Source organism: Anoplophora glabripennis, unplaced genomic scaffold (genome assembly GCF_000390285.2).
Source record: "Anoplophora glabripennis isolate ALB-LARVAE unplaced genomic scaffold, Agla_2.0 scaffold1, whole genome shotgun sequence".
Lineage (NCBI taxonomy): Eukaryota > Metazoa > Arthropoda > Insecta > Coleoptera > Cerambycidae > Anoplophora > Anoplophora glabripennis.
Window position 1 is genome coordinate 749131 of NW_019417028.1, and position 24886 is coordinate 774016.

Below are 24886 nucleotides of genomic sequence, written 5' to 3' on the forward strand. Positions count from 1 at the left end.
GGGGGGGGGGGGGGTACTATCGATTTGTAATTACTCGTATTTGTACATGTAAAAGCTTTCGGGGCGGATTGCTCGAGCGATATGTGTTTGTAAAGGAAACACATTATCACAAAATTTCAGGCCGCTCGGTAATCTAACTGATTCTATTCTGTAGCGAGGAGTTTAGATCAGTGACAGTTCGTAATTTATTCTCTGGGGAGAGATCCCCACTACTCGTGATCGGCGTACTACAAGATATTATTGGAATATAAGTAATGAACTGCGAAGGAAGTGGTACAAGGTTCATGTTCGTTATTTCTGTGTATTTTGCTGTGTTGCCGCTGGAACTATTTGGTTTATTTCGCATGCTTTAATATTAATGGGGGAAGCTTCCTCATGATAAAGTAGCGTGAGGAAACGTATTTTATATTCGTGTTGCTTAGCAGGAAGCAATCATAGATGTTTTGGTAGGCGTTTTGTCGTTGTTTTATATAATTATTTTCTTATCACGGAAAGGAAAATGTAGATGTTCATGGATAAAACAAATTGTTAATAGGTCTCTTCTACTGCTGCCACTAAAAATTCAACGAATGTAGATTGTACCATACTATATACATTAATGAATCGTCCTGTATATGGTAAATATTAAACGACGAGAAAATGTTTCCTCATATCAAGGCAATATCAGGGATTGCCGAAATCTAGAATAGCCAAAGACAAAAACGGCAGCGAACTGCATACCCGAAAATGCCGAAAATTGACGGAATCGTCAAAAGGTGTGATTGAACGTCGATCTGGTTTTCGACAATTAATTAGTTGAGGCAATGTTGAACGTAAACATTCTTCTGAGAATAAACGTTTACTGTCATTTTTTAAAAACTCGCAAATTAATAAAGAAAATATTAAAACTACTAAAGGTTAAACAGTTAGATAAACAGCATTATACAGGGTGTCCCAGAAAAGGATGGACAACGCTTGACCACAGGTTCCTTGGATGAAAATAAGACTATTTGGCTTAACCTACCTATAAACAAAATTATATTTTTAAAAATAAGCATTATTTTAGAAGATTTATTTGCTCTTACAAAATTTCGATATCGTTTGTGGATTTCGAGTAAAATTCGCATTTTTTATACATTAAATATAGGCAAAAACTCCAATTTATAAAAAATAATAATAACTGCAGCCTGAAAGGGGAATAATATTGAAAAAACGTTATATTAAAAAAAATAACTACACATTTTTTTTATTAGTATTATCAATCAATAAAATAAAAATCAACACTAATATTTTAAATAAACAATATCAACTAATATTGTAAGAAAGGCAACATTAACATTTTAAATAAACTGATATTTGTAATCACATTAAAATAATATTACAGTAAATGCTCAAAGTTACTTTCTTGTTCTTAAACGCAAACATTAGTTCTTCGAAAATTAGAAATTATCCAATAATTGTGCATTACCTCTCATAACATTAATTTCATGTTGTATTCTTTCCCATATTCGTTTTCTGTATTTACTGAAAAGTTATTTTAAACTGTGGTCCTCAACGCTCCCCAAATGAAATAATTACATGGGTTTAGGTCCGGGGATCGAGGTGGCCATTTTAAAGGGGCATTATTTCCTCTACCTATCCACCTGTTAGACCTTTAATAACCTGTAATACCTACCTGTACCCTGTAATACCTGTAACCTGTAATAACTGGTCTTTTAATACTCTATTAAAGGAACTTTTTGAAAGCCAACCTCTGCCGCTAAACGCCTTTTATTTACTTGAGGAATTTCTTCGACCCTTTCCAAAATTTGTTCCTCCAGCTGAATAATTCCGGCCGTACATTATCCACGATTTAATGTTACAGGTAAAAAACGTCCTGTTTCCCGAAGGCGTCTCTCCGCATTAGCAAATGTTTTGTGATTTGGAGTTCTTCGATTAGGAAATCTTTCAGCATATGTTCGAACAGTAGCACAACAATTTCCTTCACAATAACCCAAAACTACTAACATATCAGTTTGTTCAGCAAAAGTATAAATTGCAATAAAAAACAAAGTAAGCTAAAATTAAATCACAGCTAGCTTGACACAGAACCTTTTAATTATTGTTATGAATTTGTTTCTCTGTTATATGGCACCTCGTACTAGAATGTTCTATTTATCTTAAACTGATTTTATATTATTTAATGTGTAAAAAATGCCAATTTAACTCGAAATCCATAAACGATATCAAAATTTTGTAAGAGCAAAAAAATCTTCTAAAATAGTGCTTATTTTTAAAAATATAAATTCTATCGTCATTGGCGTACATACAAAAAAGTTACGGGATAGCCAGTGGCGCACAGACACTAGAAAGAGAACATCCTGTATATGTATTCTCACCAAATTCTACATTTACATTGCCCTTATATAAAAAAATATGTGTACCAAATTTGAAGTTTCTAAGAAAAACAGTTTTCAAATTATTTGAAAAAAACTAGGTTATCTGTTCTATATTTAGAAGGCTATATCTCAGTAGGCGTGCACTTTTGTATATAGGTAAGTTAGGCTAAATAGTCTTGTTTTCATCCAAGGAACCTGTGGTCAAGCGTTGTCCATCCTTTTCAGGGACACTCTGTATATGTGTCATGATTTTCTGAAACAGCCCTTCTTAATTTCCTGCGATAATTAACTAATCGATATCTCCTTTAATTTCAAATTCTACTAACATCGAAGAGAGGTATTTACGTATAAAAGAAATCTTGATTTAACCTGCATTAGCTCGTATTGTGTGAGCGTTTTCCAACCCCTGATTGCGACTCAAATTGGGTTCGTGAAGGGTTCAGAATGGGTCGATAAGAGAAATCAAGAGAACCCCAACCGTTCTCCGAAATAAGATTAAATCTGTGACTAATTAGAATATAATATTAGTATTGCAAAAAAGTTTAATTATATCTGAATATTTAAATCGCAATTCGATATTATATGGGATGTTAGGGAAGTAACTTTCGCGAACTTTAATATCGTTGTGACGAAAAAGTTCATTAGATCGTATATCCAAAACTTGAGCGTTCCCCCCCAAAAAAAAACACGATAGTAGTTATGAATCTATTAATTACCTAATAAGAATAATCTTATCAAACTATTCATTTAAATTTTAAACAAAAATACATAATATTTTTATTTGTTTAATTGCAAATTAATTATATACCATTGTAAAAATACAATTCATATAAATTAAAATGCATGAAATAACAAATAATAACGCAATAAAATCTGCAATAAAGTATTAAAAACTGAAATATCAAAATTCTTGAAATTGACGAACTTTTGAACTGATATAACTGTGTATTTTATGTTAATAAAGAGATAATAATCTAAAGGAGCTAAGTCCGGAGATTTTGGAGGCCCTAAGCCTCGACTAATAATGCGATCATCATAAAATTCTCTTGGGAACTCCAGTGTTGTGTTGGCTTTGTGTGCTGTTGCCTCATCTTGTTGAAAGTAACAATTGTGCAATTCGTCATCGTGTAATCGGCGAACACAAATAAATATAACAGCAAGCACACACGGGAAGCACAGACGTCACTGAATTGACCGATCGTGTCGGTCGGAAATCTAAGAAAACGGAAAGTAATTTTGATCAAGTGGAATTAAATTTTAATAGCTTTGGTAACATTTACATGAGACGTCAGCTTCAATCATTCTGCATCGCTCGGTAGAAGCAATTTGAGGTGTATTTTTCAATTCAGTGAATTTTTGAATCTGCGTAAAATATCTTCAGCGACATTTGAATTGCGATTTTTATAAAAAATTCAACACCCTGTTTCTCGGCAATCAATGGTTTTAGACTTTTAGTTCATTAAGGCCTAAAATATGCCCCTGAGGTCTTTACATGGATACTCCTTCAAATCCTTAATATACAAAAAAAATTGAACTGTCGCGTTTATTTACAAACAGCTGTCAACTTTGATCGATTTGCCTTACCTTAAAAGTAATCATTAAAATAGTTTCAAAGAACGTAATTTTAGAACGAATTCAACATTAACAGAGAAACGGGGGTGTTTCTGTTTAAATAAACCCGTACTCGGCACTTTTCTCGGCGCGAAAGGTAAAACGAAAAATTTAAGAAGAATCGCCTATGATAACTTATTCCAGAAAGAATGCTTGGCTTTTATCAGCCACCACTGGGCCGCTATCAGCAAGGCCGTATTTCTTCACGTAGCCATTTGGAAGATTGGCCGCGACTAAGGACTGCCATAAATCAGCGGTTTCTGTGACTTGCAGATATTCTGGCAGTTCTCATTTCGCTGTTAAGTTGACTAACATTTGTGCGTTTCCCGGGGATTTATCTGCGGCTCAGTTATTATAACTGGGAATGGAATCGGCGTTCATTAAAAGAAATTGTATTCCGAACATTGATTTCAAATAACCCACAGAGAATAATTCAGACATTTTATATGCTAATCTTTGAATGTACAATATGAATTTTCAAAAAATATACATTTTTTTGTCCAAAACAGTCCAATATATCGTATTTTTTTAATAAAAGCTGCATACGAGGGCTGACAATAAGTTAATACATATTTAATTCATAGCATTACCTGCAGAGGGCGCCCCGAACGCGACAACCAAACATGATTTTATCTGCTCCCACTATAGTAAATAGACTATTAATGCATTGTTTTTAAGGAGGTAAGTGGATATTAGGTACCGTAGAAGTGGAAGTTGCTATGGACAACGGGAGGTAAGTAAGGTAACTTACCTCCCTAGGAAAAAAAGCAATTTCGAGGTATAAATGCATATTTTATAAACAAATAAATAGAAATATTTGATGAACATTACATTTTATTAATTATTATGAATGAATATCTATACTAATATTTTAAAGAGGAAAGATTTGTATTTTTCTATGTATGTATGTTTGTTACGAATAAACTCAAAAACTACTGGACGGATTTCGATAATTCTTTCATCATCAGAATGCTACATTATCCCTGAGTAACATAGGCTATATTTTTTATATCTCAAAATGTTTAAAATAAATGTCCACCAGTGCGAAGCCGGGACGGGCCGCTAGTTTATAGTAATTGTAGAGTTATTACATTTAGTAACATTTATAAAACCTGGATGATTATTCTCCTCGCGTTTACTAGTTGTCACATTTTTCTCAAAATGATTTGACCGCTCCATTTCAGTCACCGGATGCTTAATATTATCTGACTGATCCATTAAAACAGCATGATGCGACGTACTACTAAAACCTGGAGTTTAAGTATCATTGTAAAGAATCCTGTTTACTATTTCATTTTTGTTATTAAATTGTCAGCAACATAACTTTGTGCAATTGTGGCTGATTTCCACCCACCATGTCTCTTGATTGCTAATACATCAACTCCTGTATTAGTCAGTAACGTTGCCGATGTTCTTCGGAATTAATGGCCTGTATATGTTTCAGGATGTTCTAGTTTCAAAAACTGTGCAATCTTATTAGGAATCATAGAAGGGGTATTCTTGCCCACTGGTTGGTTGTAACATCTACCTACTTGATAGCGCATAAAAAAGCGTGAAATTTCAGTTTTAATTTCCAATTTAATCGCAGGCAGCATTTGCTACACTTTCTATTTGAAAATCACTTGTTTGGAAATAATAATGCAAAACCAGCAAAATTGCAACATTTATGTAGCTTTGTTTATAAACACCTTAGAAACAACAAAATCCAAACAACCATGGCGACTTTGCTTTCGAATAATGTCAAAATGTCAAAAAAATAAAACCTAATGAGGGTTGCTTTCGATGTACAGCAAGAATAAAACGATTTCTCAACGGTAATAAAGTATTTTATTGAAAACTGAGTTGTATAGAAAAAAACGTGTTGACGGGGTGAGTGTTCGTTGGAGAGTCCCTGTGTGTGGAGTCGGTCGTAGGTACATGAGTACGCAACTGGTCGCCGGCGCCAGCCCGCCGTAGACCCTTCCTGGAGCACTGGTACGTCCGGCGGCGTCCTGCTGGCGCTCTTAACGTACTGCTTAAAAATGGGTCACTTGCAACATGTGTACCCACACTAATCTTTATTTCATGAACCATAAAGAACTGTGGGAGCAGATAAAATGTTATACACCACGCAGCAGTTAAGTAGTATAATTCACCAGTCTCGGACTCTATTGCCAGCCCTCGCTCCTCTCGGGCGTAAAATCGTCATCGACTAGTAAATAATATTTACCTTCTTTATGTTGTAAATAGCTAAATGCTAGCCAATTTTTCCAGCCTTTAAAACCTATTATTAAGGAAAACCAATTTTTATTTTTCACTTTGACACCTTTTTTATTATGCGACTTGGTATATAGATATGTTAGATCAAATCAACTTATTTTCACCTAAGAAATCTCTGGTATCATTTGTTGCCCTTCATTTAAATACCAAATAAGTAAAGTACTATTTCAGTACAAATTTTTTATTTAATATAACAATTTCGAAGACATACTAATATATTCTTTAAAGCAGTAACAAAGTTCGTAGAAAAATCATTTCCATGCCTGTGATGCTAAGTATCATCTAATCCCTAAGGAAATTTACTGCCCTTGCTTTCGCTGGAGCGTCAAACATTTCTCTGAGGAGTACTATGTAATATATTTTACCGCTTTGATACACAAATAACTATTACTATAAATTGCAGACTTTGTGCATACTAGTGCCGATTTTACCTCAATAAGTGTCTAATACTAAATTGTATTTATTAAGTTTAATATCGACAGTTCCACGTTAAACAGTGACAAAAACAATTTTACTTAAATATATCTATAGTCTTCAATCACTGCACCGAGGTTTAGGAATTTTTAGTTGATAGTGCCAATCGTGTGATGTTGGTTGCCTATGCTGGAGGGTAGCATGGCTTTTTCATCCTTTATCAAGGCTCTGTAGGAATTTTTTAAATATCACTTATACTTTAATTAAAGGAATATGTTAGAATTTGCTTACTGCTGAAATTGCTCTTGAAAAGTGATTAAATTTGTTTTCAATTGATCTTCCCTTTTGATAAAATTTTATTTATGGTTAAATAAATCAAAATATAAGTATCGTTCAGTTAATACAACGAAATTAATTTCGGGACTTTATTAACCGTTAATTAGAGATCTGGAGATCTTCCGTCATTGTATCTCGCAGAACTTAATTTAATCAAATATTCCGTAATTATTATCCTTCACGCCGTAGAAAAGGATTTTAAAGCAGGGCTTGGAACAGCCTAAGTACCTTCTTGTTCGTACTGATAACAAGTTTAGTGTAAAGCACGCCGTTTTCTTAGTATCCTATATTTTCTCGCTCGACAAGACTAAAGTGACTGAAAGTATGGAACCTCGCGGTCTGGAAGGACGTTACTTTAAATCACCTGGGGGTTTCCGTAAACAGAGGCGAGTGCTCATGTGAACAAGTGTCGATCGAGTAACCCAACTCGTCAGGTTAACGTTCATGAGCATCAAGAACCCACGCGAAGAAAATGAAAGTTGATCTATGATGTTCCATTCAGAGTTACTTAACATTGCCACTGACTTTTTTGTTTTCACGCCGGGTATGAAAGAAATTTTTCGATCTTGGAAGCAAAACCGAGAACAAACGTTTGCATGTTATACAGGGTGGGTTTTAAAAGTAGGTTAATTGTCAGTGCCATTTTATGGTGCAATTGTTTAATATTTGATTACACGTTCGTACGATCAAAGTGTTACAAAATGCCAAGAATTTATTCAAATTTAGATTATGGTAATATGATGTTGGTTCATGGTTTTTGTAATGGGAATGCTAATTCTGCTGTTGAAGAATATCGTCAACGGTTTCCACATGACAGATGTCCTGATAAAAATGTTCCTATCTATCAGAGTTTTCAACAAGCTATGCGAAACTGGAAAGCTTCCCAGTGCTAGTGTAACATCCGAAAGAGCTTGGAGGATTATGCTAAGTGTATCAAGTTTTGTCGATGGATGACGTGAAAAGTCAATAAAAAATGTATTTTTCGGGGTCTGGCAATGACTATCACAGACTTTTGCTTACACTATTTGAAATAGTGGAAAAAATATGTTGATTGCTTGCTAAAAGCCACGACCCATTTGTTAAGAATTTTGAGAAGCCGAGCGCAGCATGGGCACTATGACGTCACAGCGCTCCCCTCTTCTGGCGACCGTTCAGCCGCTCGGATCACTATTTTTAACGCACGTTTACTTCCAGTCAAAAAAGGAAGTCTTCTACTTTACAACGAGTACAAGTTTATTACAAAGTATTAAACATAACAGTCAAAAATACCGTTACAAAAAAATTATCTTGGATTCTACTGGTCGGATTGAGACGTTTTTTTTAATTCATGTTTGTTTTTAAGCACTTTTTGATGCATTTAGTATGGAATCAGTATATTAAAAAATCACCGAGATAAGGCCTATATAGTCTGTTTGGAAATGAAAGAGAGTAATAAAACCCCGATATAAGTACCGGCCATGGGCGTGGTAATATTTCGTTTCAGGTAATTATCGGGTAACACTAATGCTAACAGGTAATGTGTGTACATTAGTATATTTTACTGGATACATCATAGGGCAGGAGCCAGTGTATTGTGACAGATCAATCCAGTCTTAGAGCTGAATATACGAAGACGTGCTAGTGCAGTAGAGTAAAATTCGACTTGTGTTTAGTGACTATTGTGCCAGTGGATATAATATTGTTTGGGTAAAATGTCGAGCTTATCAGATTACGTACCTGCTAAACGCGTGAAAAGATGTGCGCTGTCTCAGAATGAGAAGATTATTATATTAAATGTATTTAATGCATTGAAACACCAAAATCCTACCAACAGTGTTGACGACATCGTGGAAAAGTGTTCCAAAATGACAGGGATTGGAAAATCGACTATCTACAGACTTTTAAAGGAAACAAAAAATGAACAAGATACTGTAAATCCCCCAAAATCATCTACAGGGAGGTCAAAAGTCGTTATAGATGATTTCTTCAAAAATGTCATTCGCAGAAAAGTACACTCATTTTATTTTAAAAAAGAAATACCAACGCTAAACAAAATTTTAAGTGAACTTTCAGAGGACAACGATTTGCCAAAAATCAGTAGAAGCAAATTATGGGCCGTCTTACGAGAGTTGAATTTTTGCTGGGAAAAGCAGAACAGGAAGTCAGTTCTTATCGATAAAGATGAAATTATTTGTTGGCGAAGATCCTACTTAAGATCAATTAGAAAATTCCGTGACGAAGGGAGGAATATTTATTATCTAGACGAAACTTGGGTCAACGAGGGATATACTGTAACAAAAGTATGGCAAGATAAAAATGTAAAAAGTTTTCGACAAGCATTTTTGGATGGACTTTCAACAGGGTTCAAGGCACCTTCAGGTAAAGGGCGAAGATTAATAGTGACACATATAGGTAGTGCCAGTGGTTTTGTAGATGGCGGTTTACTTTTATTTGAATCTAAAAATACAGGTGACTATCACGAAGACATGAACGCAGATGTTTTCGAAGAGTATTTTACACAGATGTTGGATCTTATTCCTCCGGGGTCTGTAATTGTCATGGATAATGCCAGTTACCATTCACGGCAGACCGAGCGGACGCCTACGACTGCTTGGAGGAAAGCCGATATAATTCAATGGTTATCCGGAAAAAACATTTCTTTTGAAACAAATATGGTGAAAAAGGAACTTTTGACACTTGTCAATCTTAATAAAGATCAGAAAAAATATGTTATCGATGAAATGGCAACAAATCGCCAAATAACGGTACTACGGTTACCACCTTATCACTGTGAACTTAACCCAATCGAATTAGTCTGGGCGCAGGTAAAAGGAGATGTAGCGCGAAATAATACGACGTTTAAATTAAGTGACGTGAAAATTTTGTTAAAAAATTCCTTGGAACGAGTAACTGCAGATAACTGGCAAAGATGTATACATCATGTACAAAAAGAAGAGGAGAAAATGTGGGAACTCGATAATTTAATTGACGTTACTGTGGAACCTATCGTTATCAATCTAGGAGACGAAGATAATTCATCAGAATATTCAGAGGATGAATTTTAATATACCTACTTTTTTATTTTCTTTATTGTACATTTATACAACACTACATTTACTCACCATAATTTGAATTTTCAAAATACATATATTTTTGTGTGGAATAAAAGTCTATTCATTAAATTTAAATAAATATTTTGATAATAATATTGAATAATTTTATTTGAATTACTAAAAACCCTCTTAACCCGGTTATGATGCTTAAAGTAGCCTCATGTTTTGAAATGCTGTTTTTATATTGTTTACTTATAAGAGAAATGGACCGAGAAATTGAAGCGGCATAGACAAAGACGGATTGTCGGGGATTAAATTTTAGCTACCTGCTACAATTTAGTATAGTCCGATCGCACAAAGTTTTGTTAAAAGTAGATCTCATCTATACGGAAAATACATAATATAAAAATATTGAATATAAGCACCAGTACTACATTTATTTACGATTTGCATACATAATGAGCCTTTATTACTCTCTTTCATTTCTAAACAGACTATAGTTACCGTTATTTTTTTGGTTTTTATTAATAACGTTTTTATTTTGCGACTTAAAAATCTGAAATTTACACAGACGCGTAATTACCTTTCGATCCCTTTTTACCGAATTTCGATATCTTTACTTGGGCAGAAGATATGACTTTATAATATTGCAATAAGCCGCCATTTTGAAATTGGGGGTTCCGATTGCGAGTATTTGTTGAGCACTCCAACAGCTATATTTCCTTGTAGTTTCACTCAATTTCAGTCAAATTTGTCCTTTTTATTTAATTTGTACATTTTTTTTCCCCGAAAATTTTGTTATGTAAAAAAATTTTTGCGAGCTTTCGCAAAAGCCCTTTCCTTGTGGCAAATTTCCTCGGGAACAAAATTGGTAAGTATGCCTCATAGCAATTAGAGGCTTATTTTTGGAGGTATAAGCGAAAAACTGAAAAAAGAGCAATTATTTTTTTTCTTTTGTTATAAACAATATAACGCTCGACCTCTACAAATACACACAAATTTAGGCTTTTATTTTTACTTAATTTTAAGCCCATACAATTCGAGTTAGGCCCGATTTTTGAAAGAGGCATATCTTTGTTCTAATTTTATTGTATATGGTGGAATTTAATAAATTTTCTAATCTTAAGATTTTCTATATTATGAAATTAAAATATGGATTAAGTTAAGATGAGTGCATAATTTAATTTTAATTCGCTTATAAAGCTAGTTACATTTTTTAAACTAGAAACTAGATTTGAATCTAGAATACTTTGTAAATAATTTTCTTGACGCATAACTTGGTACACTAGCAGTTGATTGGTTGGAACACCTAACCTAATCCAACCTAATCTTCCATGTAGTCAGCGGTTTAGAAAATGTGAAAAAGTAGTAATAGCTCCAAAAATATTTATAATTTTAAAAAAAATCACTTTTGTTCCATTTCCTTAAAACATGTATATTTGAAGGGTTTTTAAAATATCTGACTTTATTGAAATAATTATGCGTTACTTTATGAACCAGCTGTATATTTTCCTTTTCGTTGTATCGAATTCATCGATACATTTCGAATAAATTCGATTTTTCTGAATCTTCTACGTAAACAAACATCCATTAGCCTTGTATACAATTTCAACGATATACAAGAACCGAACATTAAAATGTAAAGTATATATCCAAAGCCGAAAGAAGTCCGTTTACAAAATAACTTCCTTTTAAGAAAGCCTATATTTTGAAAGTATAATTTAATCCTCGATTCCGGGATAAGCCATCGGGTAAGGACGATGTCGGATACAGAGAACGATCGAATACCTGAAGCAAGACTTTAATAAAAAGACGGGCTGGTATATTTCAGCATTTTTTAGATTCCGATTGGCTATCAGGTTGATCTGAGGGTTTTAATTTATCGAAATCTTCCACGTAAGAACCCGTTTGGCGTTTTCCTGGATCAAAGGAGGATCATATAGCCATGTAACGTGAGCAGTTAAAGTACACTAATGAAAGCGTGGTAGGGTTGAGGGGGAAATATATTTTGTCCAACAATTATCTTTTAAATTAAATTTCTCTGGCTGTATGGCATGTAGCAGGGTCTTGTTGAAACAACATGTCGTCTACATACATATTTTGCAATTTAGGCACAAAAAACTGGATTGTCATGGCTCGATAGAAGCATCATCGTTTGTTATTACCTTATCAGCCCAAAATCCGCACCAAACAGTGAGACGATATGGATAGATTTGTTTCTCAACAATCACTGGTGGATTTTGTGAACCCCAAATACGACAATTTTGTCAATTGACGAAGCTGTCAAGATGAAATTGAGCCTTATCACTGAAGACGATTTTGCAGTGGCGACTCGTGACACATTGTGAATAGATGAGGCCCGAGGCTTTTTTACGAGGGAGCAAGAAAGAAAAAAAAGCGCAGCAGGCAATAATTACTGAATTTTCAAGGTCAAACGATTAAATTAATCCAAGAAATTTTTAGTTGCATTTAATGCGCTTAAGACACAAAAAGTTTCTTTTTACCGAGACTCTTGTTGCAGGAATTGTTAAAACTGGGCAAACAATTTTTATGTTTCCGAAAATACCATGTTAAATTCCTTGTATAATATTTCCATCGTCTTTTGAACTTCTAAATTACGAAATTGTTCGTCTCTGTACAAAATATTAAGTTCGTTTTTCAACCTATCTATTTCAAAAACGTTTGGATACATTTATAATAAAAATTTTGTGGGGAAATTTGTTTGCATATTAGGGAAACCTTAAGGAATTTATTAAAGAAAAAAAAATTAAATCATATAAATTCCCAAAACGAGTAGGTACTTAATTAAAGGGAAAATATTTTTAATTCGTCGCAACTTATTATATTACATTTGATAATATAATAAATATCTATTAAATTACGTTAAATTTAGTTCTACTTTGTTTTATTGTCAGGAAGTTTTTTATTTACTTTTTGTTTTATTTAATTAACACATGCTTTGTTCTTATCCTTAAAGCCTTTGTACTATCCCTCACACTGACATCAGACACTACCCGCGTACTATGCGACGCGCGCATTAACCGCGAACTGAAACTATAAGCAGCTTTGAGCGAGCATTAATTCCCTTGTAAATCACGTTATTTTAACCGCCTCGCATGGAGGGGGAACTGTTGTACCATATTGTAGGCAAGTGTGACGCGCTTACAAGCAAAGAAATTCTGGCCTAACTGTGGTGGGGACTAGTGGGGAGTAACAGTTTCCAATGCCGTGCCGGCATTCAAACAATTATTTTATACTGTTATTTTGATTTTTGATAAATGTAATAGTTAACTGAAAATTAGTTTACTTAATTGTTTATTTAGGTTAATAGTAGAATAGTAGGTATTAAAATATACGGTGTGAAAGCCAAATTTTACAGCGAGGCCTGGCCTCAGCGATTTTGTTCTAAAAATCTACTTATTTTTGTTCCAAAATCCATTCAACGAACTCTCTTCACTCTGCATGATCAGTAGGCTTCAGTTCTTGAGTCAATTGAACTTTGTAAGCATACCTATATGTAGATGCAAATCTTTCGTGAGAGTTTCTCGAATTGCCGAATTGATGTTTCTGGACTCTCAACAACTCTCACGACTTGCTTTGATATTTTATGTTGAACGACTTGTTGAAGGACAGCCAGAGTGTTTAAGAGCCTTGCGTTTGTTATTGTTAATTCCTACTATTGTTAAATATAATAAGTAAATGTTAATTAGTGTTTTAATTAACGGAAAATGAACTTACTGTTAAACTTTTTGTCCATTGATTTGTAAACACATTTGGATTTTGTCATTAAACAATTTCGATTCTACATTGCTGTACCCCATTTTGAACAATTGCAACACTTATGTAAACAGCGATCCAGGGTAATAAGAGCACTATGAAAACCACAGTAATACTGAACAAGTGCATACCAGAAGGGTGCGCCCAAAACACTTAAGACACAAGAATTCCATTTAAAATAATTGGTTTGGTATAAATTTTATCTCAAACATTATTTTGTATTATCGAAATTATTGGAATTATACATATAGCAATTCGTCTTAAAGGGATATTTTGTTGTACAATAGATTTTTACAATAAAAAAAGTCTTCGCTGGCCCCTCTTAAATACAGTGTCCAGATAAGGTTTGGAAACAAAAGGGTCGGGCGTATATAGGGTTTTATTTTTCTTTATACTTCTGAGATGAATCTCGCGGGGATACGAAGTAATCAAATAGCGGATATTTACCGAAGCTCAATTTCCAGCTATATTCCGCAAGATGATCAAGACAAATATTAGTTTTTGATTGTATTCGAGGTTGTCTTATTATTGTTAGCGGAGAATAATTTTGTTATACGCTGTGTAGGTACTTTAGTCTGAATTGAATAATAGTTAGGTATTGTTCATGTCTGTTAATTAAGTTGTCATGTACTGCCTATGGAATCGTGTGTATATTTAAGTCACTGTAGTTTCAAATACCGTATAACATGGTAAAATACCATTGCAGTGCAATAGTTGACAAATAATGTTTTGTTATTATTATTTTTATACAAGACTTTAACAAAGTGCGAGTCCCATGTGATCACAAGTGATAGGCAACCAAACTTACAGTATTGGCAATGATTAACACAAAATTCCCTTAATTAATATAAATGTTTGTCATGTAATATAAATTTATTATTTTGCAGGGCTGCTGTTCGAAAATGGATCTTGGTATATGAATATATGAGTTTTCAAAATCTGGCTTCCAATTTATTAAGGTAGGTAAGATGAATATGTTTGTTTAATTAAATATTGTAGGAAATATAAGATAATTACTGAATTTTGTAGAACGTAAGATTTCTCTCTTAATTTTGATTAGGCTTCAAAACAGTCATAATTGCAAAAAACTTAGGAGAAATTTTACTTAAATCGCACTCAATGTCGTCTCCCTTTGTTAATATTTGTATAATTTGTTGTTGTTGTATTGTTATTGGTAAAATTATTACGTTTTACTTTATTGTGAGCATTTTATTTGTTTTGTCAATTCATCTTCATAGTAGTTAAAAGAACCACATCTTCACTATTTGAATACAGGGTGTGGTTGCCGATGTTATTTTGTGAAAAAAAGTTCATATAAACGTTAAGTCGAAATATGCTACATTTCCGAGATATAGTGTCTTTTTAATTTTTTATTTATCTTTATTAATTATTTCAGAGTTTTAAAGATATTGACTCGAAATTTGAAAAACGCTTTGGAAGGAAAAATGTGCATTTTCCGAATATTTCTACTTGCACCAGTGACGTTCGTGTGAGAATTCCACAACCTTTTTTAATACAAAAAATGGTACGCCACTGACTTTTTCCCATTTTGATATTTTTTTAGTATTCCGCCATCAATTCTGAATGAAATTGGTCACTTCAATTTGTTTGTAGGAAGCACCGTTTTTGAGGAAAAAAATAAAACATATTTTATTGTAGGTTTTGTTAATCTTTTATTTATAGGTCTCTTTTATTATGGTCAAAGAATTCAACATTGAAAATAAAAAGTTGATATGACTGTGGGTAAAAAATTCTTCGATTTTGAGATACAGGATGTTCAAAACTCTTTGAAATAATTAATGAAAAAAAATAAAATATTAAAATTTAAACACTCTATATCTCGACCTATATTGATATGACCTTTTTTCACAAAATAACTTCGTCAACCATCCCTTAAAATATTTCGCACTTATCTACAAACATCCTGTATAATAAATGCAATGAAATTCTTTTTGTCGAATATTTATATGCATATTCAAAGGTGTTATTACAAGAATTATGTATTAATTAATTTTCTTGTAATTTGGAAGGAGAATAGTCCAATTAACGAACTGTTTGGAAAACTGTGCTGTTAGCAATGAAACTAGTATTAACTTTTTACTTTTGGAAGATTTGGAAGTTTGTGTAAAATGTAATTCTAGAAAATGGGCCAGTCTAGTAAATAAAAACCAGTAAAATTATGTTTAATTATTATCATTCCAGTTAGATAATAATTGTTTTCATACCACACAATAATAAAATTAAAGCATTTTACTCATCATAATATTTGGCAACTGTTTGAGTTAGTCTTATTATTCTGAATTACCTCAAATTGGTTGGTGGTTGTATTCGATTTAGAACTGAATACGTTTCTTTTTTTGTATTTTTATGTTTTTTTTTCAGTTTTCTTCTCGCCCGTTTCTATTCCTGTCTAGCTCGTTTCTTGTTTCTTGAACAATTTTTTTTTATTTCTCTTTGTTACGGTGATATTCCTTCCAAAATATTGGGGTAATGGCTATGGGTACTTTTTCCTTTACATCCTTTTATATCCCATGTTTTATAAAATTGGTACCAATGCTTGTTCTGACTTTATATCAGTTTCCTAATACAATGGGTTTTATTTAAACCAATTTTAAATCAAAATCAAGATTGCGCATTTGGTTGATAGATTTGTTTACCAATTAGTGAAATTCTTAACCTGAGTTTATGTCAAGCAATGTCACAGGTATTTAATAAATAAGTATAATATTTCTATAAATTTCAAATCCGCTGTATCTCCAAAAATTAGTATCATCATACCCTTCATCCATTAACAATTTTAGTTTAAAATAATCTAATGAACATTCTGCAGTTGTGTAATTTATCATAGAGATATAAAAATAGTTAAAAACAATACAAATTAAAAAAGTTGTTGGACTGGTGGATTGTTGGCTTTTCCATGGAATAACAATATCCTGAAACTACAAACGAAACGTCGAAACGAGTTTCATAAACATTCGAAAAGGCTTTACATAAAAATGTTAAACTGCATCATGAATTTTAATTAGAAATTGGGCTTAACGAGCATACTTTTCAATTTGTCGAGATATAACGAAATTACATTTGGCGGTTTCCGAAACAAAAGGGATCCGATTTGAACTCCTTTCACTAATTATATCGTTTGGAATAAAAAGCAATACGAGCAATGGGAAATAATTAAGTCGGTGTAATCAAGAGTCATATCTAAGGGAGAATCGGGGAGTTTCGTTTTAACGGTTTAAGTAAACGTGAAATAATAACTTTCCATTGTTTTACACCAGTTTTTGATGCCCTCACTTAATTAGCGCTTTACTATACTTAAGAGAGAGATCTTAATAAAGAAGTAGATTTATTTTACTTAAGGTTTATTAAAAAAAAGTATTTCTTCAGTCCTTAAATTAATAACAATAAATTATAGCATAATTTTGACAAAAAGTTTACTAGATTCGGCATTAAATTTCTACCACCCTGTATAAAATTAAGTAATTTTGAAATTATGGCAGGAAAGTTTAGAGTTTTAGTTATGTCCCCTATAAATTTTATCGCTCTATTTTTATTATTGTAAAATACACATCTTTTTGAATTAGTCACTAAGAAAATTAAATATATCAAAAACGGTTACCTTTAAGATTAGAAAACCTTCATGAAAGTTCACATAAAAATTGATGTACAATCCCAAACTGCAATAATATACAGGGTGTTCCATTTAAAATGACGAAAATTACGTCAAATTCCGATACAACCGGAAGCGTTAAGTGAACGCCATTATTTCAGTTGAGAAGGGCATGCCCAAATTTTCAAAATTAAAACCGATGTATTTGAAGGAAACATAAATTTACATTCCTTTGTAACAATTTCTTAAAACCACACAATTGGTTGAGAGAAACAATTAAAAAATGTTAGCAGTAAATCTCTTGAACCAACCACGAACTTTTTAAATGAAAGAACGATTAAAGGTGGAACCAGACTAAACATCGACGTTCGAGGTTTATTTCACTGCGGGTTTGTAATTTAGGCTCTAACTCCAACTTAAATCCCCTGAATACGTTACATGAGGTGTTGGCAAAAGGAATTTTAATATCACTTCGGCATTAAGTAAACCTCCATTTTACTCACTAATTTTGCCCACATCGGACGCAAGGCATTAATAGGCTTTAATGTTATTCCACATTCTGATACAATGGGAACGTAAGTAAAATCTGGAAACATATTCCTAATATCATATCATTCATCAATAAGATTTACTATCTTTTATAGTATATGTGTATTATTAGTGGATTAGGAAGTGGTTTTTATTACTTTATCCACAATCACCTTATAGTTGGAGTTTTATCCACACATATGAACCGTCTAAAGTGATACTTGATTCACTAGTGGAATAAAGTAACTTTATTTCACTAGTAGAACAATGAAAAAATAATAAACTTGCAATAAATCAAATTTAATTTATTTAGTTATTAACATTAACTTTTACATTTATAGTAATAGACATTTCGTTTTTTGTTTTATCACATTTAACTTCCTTTCCGTTAATAACAACCCTTGTAGCATCCTTGCCATCATTTTCGGAACGCATAACATCTGCCGAAGTTTGTGAAGAATTTGCACAAGTTACGGATGTCTCTTCTTCTAAGAACCAGCTGTATTTTCCTTGGATTTTCCTTGCAATATCAAGTTTGTTAGATATAGACTCATCAACATATATAGGAGCTCTTCCATCCACATGCCCTTTCATAGTTGTAAGATCAGCACCTCTACTGGTCAATAAAGTTGTTGAAGTGCGCCTCATACAATGGTCAGTATATGCTTCTGGATTTGCGGTATTCAGGAATGAAGCAATTATTGAGGGTACCTTCGTCAATTTTGATTTCAACAGGCTGAGAAGTACATTTTTTATTGATGTATCTTAAAAAGAATCTGTCTTGTGTTAGGCGAATTGGGCGCAGAGAAATATATTTTCTGCATATTTCAACAGCGTTCACGCAAAATCCTTCTTCTATAATTGTAAATTTTCTTGAAACAAGTAGGTAACTGCCAACTCTGTACGTCACTAATTTTCAAATGTGTCAATTGGCATCATCGACAAGCACCAGAAACCTCCATTATTAGTGCAACCTAAAATAAATCAAAGTTCATTATATACCTAACAACATGTAAAAGTAAAGATATATTACCTTAATCATTAAATATTTTTTATCGGAAGCCCCAGTAAAACATTCTTCAATATGTGCTCTTTCCAATACTGCAATACTTGCTTTTATTATCTCGAATTCACTCTTCAAATGAGCAGAAAGCTTGTTATATTTTCCAATATCTATATTTGTAAACCTCTATAGTAGCCTTCAACATCGAATACTTTGACCACATAGATGATATTGCATATTTTCTTCAAATTTAAAAAATACTTCTCCGGTTATTGTCATTACTCTCCGTTTTCCCTCCATTTTTTAAATTCGGCGAACACTTTTTCGTAATGTTCCCTGGATTTCGCTGGCAGTAAATGTAAATATGCTTCTTGAGCTTCTTCAAAAACAGCCACAGGAACACAATTACTTTCTTGCATTTTTACCAAATTTAGATAGAACTATTTATTACATAATAATAAACAACGTACGGTAGCAACTAATAGGTATAACAAAACCTATCACGTTTCATTGAGTACTAATAAGAAATATGTCCTGCGAATACTTTATTTATTAAATTCCAATAATTCTGATTCCAGAAGTATGATTGTGATGTGGTTATGGATAAAACGTATTGCATTCGTGTTTTAATTGCCTTTTATCCACTTAAGAATATTAAACTCTCGAAGTACGTTCTTGTTTTTAAACATTCTTGCCTGGATAAAATTCTATTCAAAACACTTATACAATAAACACATACCATAAGTTTATTGAACACATTCGGCTAGAGCGAATAAGACGTAAACGATTTAGGATAGCAATTCTCAAATACACTTCTGGAATGTTTTCCTTGCCATGTTCAGTGAGCATCTGTGGGCGGAGCTATCTCAGATGCAAACTTATTGGTGTCGGTCTTGTAATTTTGACGTTTGTAAAACCGACAAACTGTTTTTTTGTCCTCTACGCGCATCCAACGACTTTTATGTTAGTATTTGTCATTGTCTGTGTTAGTTGGGATATTAAAGTAATAAATATTATCCACTCCCCCGTACTGCCGATTATATTATGTTCTAAATTAATTTACAGTGGAATAATTCACTTCCACAAATTAATGCTTTAATTGTTAACTACGCGAAAGTGTCTGTTTTGTAATTTTATAACTTTGCAATTCATTGCCCCCTTTAATTTATTTGCTGAAGTCGCATACGTTCGAGGCTGCAGCAGTTGCATTGTTGTTGCAGAGGCGTAGATTGTAGTAGGTAAGATGGGATAATTCTTTTAGTGTAATTTTGAAAGATTTTTCTGTAATAATGTAACCATTAATTTATAACTGATATTTTGAGATTTTTTTAGAGATGTTGAGAAAACGTGCGTTAAAACTCAACTGTGAAAAAAGGAGTTAAGGTCTTAAAATGGTTGTTAAAAAAATTGGCTTTAAAAATATGCTACTTTGTCAGGTGAAACTAATATTTCCCGACATTCCTGTCGAACTAATTTCATCACTAATTTCTCTGACACTTGTAGATGGATTTTGGACTGCACATTCCAAAATGTCAATTTGACTATCCTGATTACCACATGCGTGTGTTCTTGTTGTCTTCTCATAATTTGCATTTGCCGTTCTTTCATACCTCTCCTTCAGTTTTACAAAACACTTTGTACGAGGATATCTTTGTAAAAAATTATCCAGATTATCCTTTGACAGGAGCCTACTACGTTATTTTACATATAAGCTATTTGTAAACTTCGCATTTTTTCATAGAAATGAGATTTCATAAAAACTAATGAATTTTGGTATAGGAGCAGGTATAGCAAAGTTGTAGAGAATTTAATTCTGCATCTCATGGCATAAAATATACAGGGCGTTTCATAAAAAAAAATCGAGATTTTTCAATATTTCAATTGGCAATTTTGACATGATATTTTGGTCACCCTGTATAACGCAGGAAAGTTTTTGGAGCATGATTCGGAAGAGTCATCCTTACTAAACATCTGATAAAAAAATGGGCTTAGTAGCTATTAGTATAACCTGTCAGTATCAGAAAATGTAAGCAACCAATATCGACCAGAAAAATCTTTCAAGCGAGATATCTCAAAAACTGTGATTATCTAAATAGAACTATTCTACACAAAGTACCCTTTATTTTTTATGTAGAATCCGAAAAAAATATAAAAAATGTGTGTTTCCATTTAAAAAACCAAAGTTGGTGTCTGTCCAGGAAAAGTGGAACACCCTGTATAGTTGAATATATTTTTAATTTGTACATTCTGAGAAATGTGGCAACACAGTAAAAGGAAAAATCCATATATTCCTCATTTTAACATAGATATTGGACTTTCCCGCACTAGTGGGACACTGTATACTATCCAAAAAAAAAAATGTATATTTGGGACATTATTTTTACAATATCTCTCCTAATTTGAAAGTTCATCATTTGCAGAACACGCTGTATAGCGTCTAATTAATTTCAACACTGTACTTATATCCTAATTAATCATTTATGAGTGATTTATTTTTGCACTCAATATTTAGTTAATTAAAAACCAAGTCTGAGTAAAAAATGACTCAATAATAGTTCAATTTAAATCATATTCATATTAGAGAAAAAGTCAACTCTAAATTGGTTTTATATACTTAGAATAGAGTCAAAAGTCACTCAATTGATAGTTAGCAGTAACTCAGATTTGAGTAAAACTCACTCATTTCTGATGCACTAGTTTCACTAAGTTGTACTCATACTAATAGAGTGAATATTTCACTCAATCAGGTGTGGATAGAAATTATTGAGTAAAATTGAGTGAAGTTTAAGTGAAATTTTTTTACAGTCTAGATTTCTTGGACCACTTGATTATTGTAATCTGAAACAAAAATGTCAACCGTAATTTTTAATTTGATCCGAAACTACTTTCAATAGCAATAAAAATAAGAAAAATTACGAAATTCTCGTAAACTATTAAAGGTAGATTCATCAAACATACCTACTTGAATACGCTCAAGGGAAATTGAGATAATTGCAATGCAATTGCAATTTCGATGGATTAGCTTAAGACTTGGAAAGTTTAGTGAAAATTTCAATTCTCCCGCTATCGAGGAGCATTGTTTCATTTGTTTCAATTTTTGAAATTGTTTGTATTACCTTTTTATAATGTAACAAAAAAGAAAACTTTTCTCCTAAAACAACATTTTCTATCTTCTGTGTCAGTTTGCCGACATGTTTAAAGATCACCCTGTAATTTTAATTAATGTCCTGCAACACACTGCCACAATAAAGCTATAAAATATACTGTACTATAAATAAATACCCTCCCTCCCAATTTAATTACAACTGAAATAGTTTCGCGTAGTTTCTAATCCGCCATCGTTGAATTCCCTAAAGTTTCTAGTTGTTACTTTACTTATCTGATGATCGTCAGTTTAAACTCTTGGATTTTCTTGTGTTCTGTAGTTTTAAACTATCCAATTAGCAATATATTAAACGGAGTTTTGTTTTGAAATTAATGAGGCTTTGTCTAAAATCTGATAACGAGCAAAGATAAATTGGATGTATACCAAATTGGGTCCCCTACGTACTTAAGAAAATGCCTGTCCATCATTGTAATTATGTTTTTTTTTTTTTGTTGAATGTGGTTAACAAAACATTAACTTTATAGGCGAGCGGAGCACCCCTAAAAAAACAAGCGGACCGACCACGGTGGGGGGTCAGGGTGAAACCTTTTCTAATCGCTAAATTACGTTGTTGCGAACAAAAAACTTTAATGACATTTTTCTGTATCGATGGTCAGTAATTTGTTATTAACAAAAAACCTGCAAAATTACGAAAACTTAAAAAATCGATATGAAAACACATTGGTTATGCATTTTGGGCAAAAATAAGCACTTTTTAACCCATCTGATTTTTTTGAAAAAAGCTTTGTTTTCGAGCTACGAGCGGTTTAAGGTCGAAAAATAACCAAAATTCACCATTTTCCATTTACGTTTTCTCGGATTGTCCTGGAGTTTTTTAATTTTTCTATATCGATTCGTAAACTATTGATTCAGCAACTGTATACTTTTTAATTAATGGTAATATCGTATATTATTATCTAAGATTACCAATACAAACCTCACATTTAAATGAAAAATAAATAAATTTAATTTTAGAGTAGATTGCATTATATATTTTTGCCCAAAATATATAAACAATGTGTTTTCATATCTATTCTTTAAGTTTTCGTAATTTTCCAAGTTTTTTTCTTAATAATAAATTACTGACCATTGATACAGAAAAATGTCATTAAGGTTTTTTGGTCGCAACATCGTAGTATAGCGATCAGAAAAGGTTTCATCTTGGCCCCCATCCGTGATCGGTCCACTCGTTTTTTTGTGCGTCTTTAAAGGGATGCACTGCTCGCCTATTATGAACGGCTCGATGAACGGCGTCTCAAAATTCACACAAAAAGTCATTTTATAGAAAAGACAGATTTCTGCAGTAGCTACTAAAACGATATTTTTTAAAATGGCAACACCGGAAAAAATTATTTGTAAATTTTTCTTAATCAAGTTATTTCCTACAACTTTGCATTTGGAAGTACTAGTCTATTACTTCAAATAAAAAAGTTGGCTTATGTCAGGTTTAAAAAAAATAACACTGTATATACAGGTTGTAGAGATTCTTTTCCTAACGGTATATACGTGTATCTATTTCTTTCAAGGTCGTATTTTTCGAATACGAAATAATATATTGAAATGAAAGATTCTTTTTTTAATATTAATTTTTTTTGTGATTAAAGTATAATTCAAATATTATTTATTGTTTAAAATATAAGCAAATGAGAAATTAACTCATTATATTACTAATTTTCGTCATATTTTGAAAATAATTGTTGTTTAAACAATTTCAGAATATTTAAATAAATTTGTTTTTGATCTTTGATAAACAGTATATAAGTTTATGCACTTACCTTTGATACAATAGAAAAATAAAATTGACAAGTAAAGGAAGTTTAAAGATAAATAACTATCGGACTGTTGAAAGACCAATAACGATAGGCATTTGAAACCACCCGTACGATTTTCTTGAATTTCTCGCTTGCATAAATAACTTTAAACACGTTTTAAAGTAGGTTGCCAATGAAGAAAAGTATTGTAATCTTAGACCTGGTAAGTACTCGGAATACCAAAGGTATTTTTCGAAAAATTAGCCCGGATGTCCCAGTACATTTAGTGTAAATGACGGTTAACTTTGATCGGCTATAACTACGTAACTAATTGACCAATCGATCTGTTTTTTTTTTAAAGAAGCGTCTTTCCAAGAACTTTTAAAACCTGCTTTAAAAAATTTGATTTGATTGAATATTCACAAAGTTCTAATTGTTTATAAGTACAAAAATTCGACCAATGTTTAAACAAGCGCCAGAGCTCTCCTAATTGACGGATTCGAATTTTTCAAAAAAAGTTTGAAAGCTTGAGAGCCCTTCTATATGTGATTAAATTTTCAAGTATCTAAGGGCCTTGGTTTTTGCTGTGCAAAATTTTGAAAATTTGCATTTTTTTTTCAAAATCTGGATTGCAAAATTATTATGCAAAATCTATCGAGCGGATTTTGATGAAATTTGGTGTGATGATTCTACATAACATGGTGTTTTCTTGAGCCAAGTATAAAGATTCTACACCCAATTTAGCTCTATTTTTGGCGATTTTTCCGATTTTTACAATAATAATCATGTTTCATTCGATTTGTAACTAGTCATGCTTTGTACAAAATTTAATTACAGACCTTCCTCTTCCATTTTCGGCTAAAATCAACTCTTGAAAAGATACGTAACTAAATAGGAAAATATGACATTTTTCGAATTTTTTGAACATATTGTGCCGCCAAAAGTTAAGCCCACGTTTTTTTTATGCGCATAGAAAAATTTTCATTTTTAGTGATATTTGAAAGCCAAAAAGCCAAAAATCTCCCTGGATTCACCGAAATATGGCTTTTTGAAACAGATACCG

At 32.4% G+C, this 24886-nt stretch overlaps 1 protein-coding gene across 1 annotated transcript in view; it reads left to right on the forward strand.

The window, feature by feature from the left end:
* Nucleotides 1-24886, forward strand: part of LOC108911720 (chondroitin sulfate N-acetylgalactosaminyltransferase 2) — a 218456-nt gene that overhangs the window by 48932 nt on the left and 144638 nt on the right. Inside the window, exon 2 of the mRNA XM_023455836.1 lies at nucleotides 14674-14745. Coding sequence (XP_023311604.1) covers nucleotides 14711-14745 — 35 coding nt within the window. The 5' untranslated portion in view covers nucleotides 14674-14710. The remainder of the gene's footprint in view (nucleotides 1-14673; nucleotides 14746-24886) is intronic.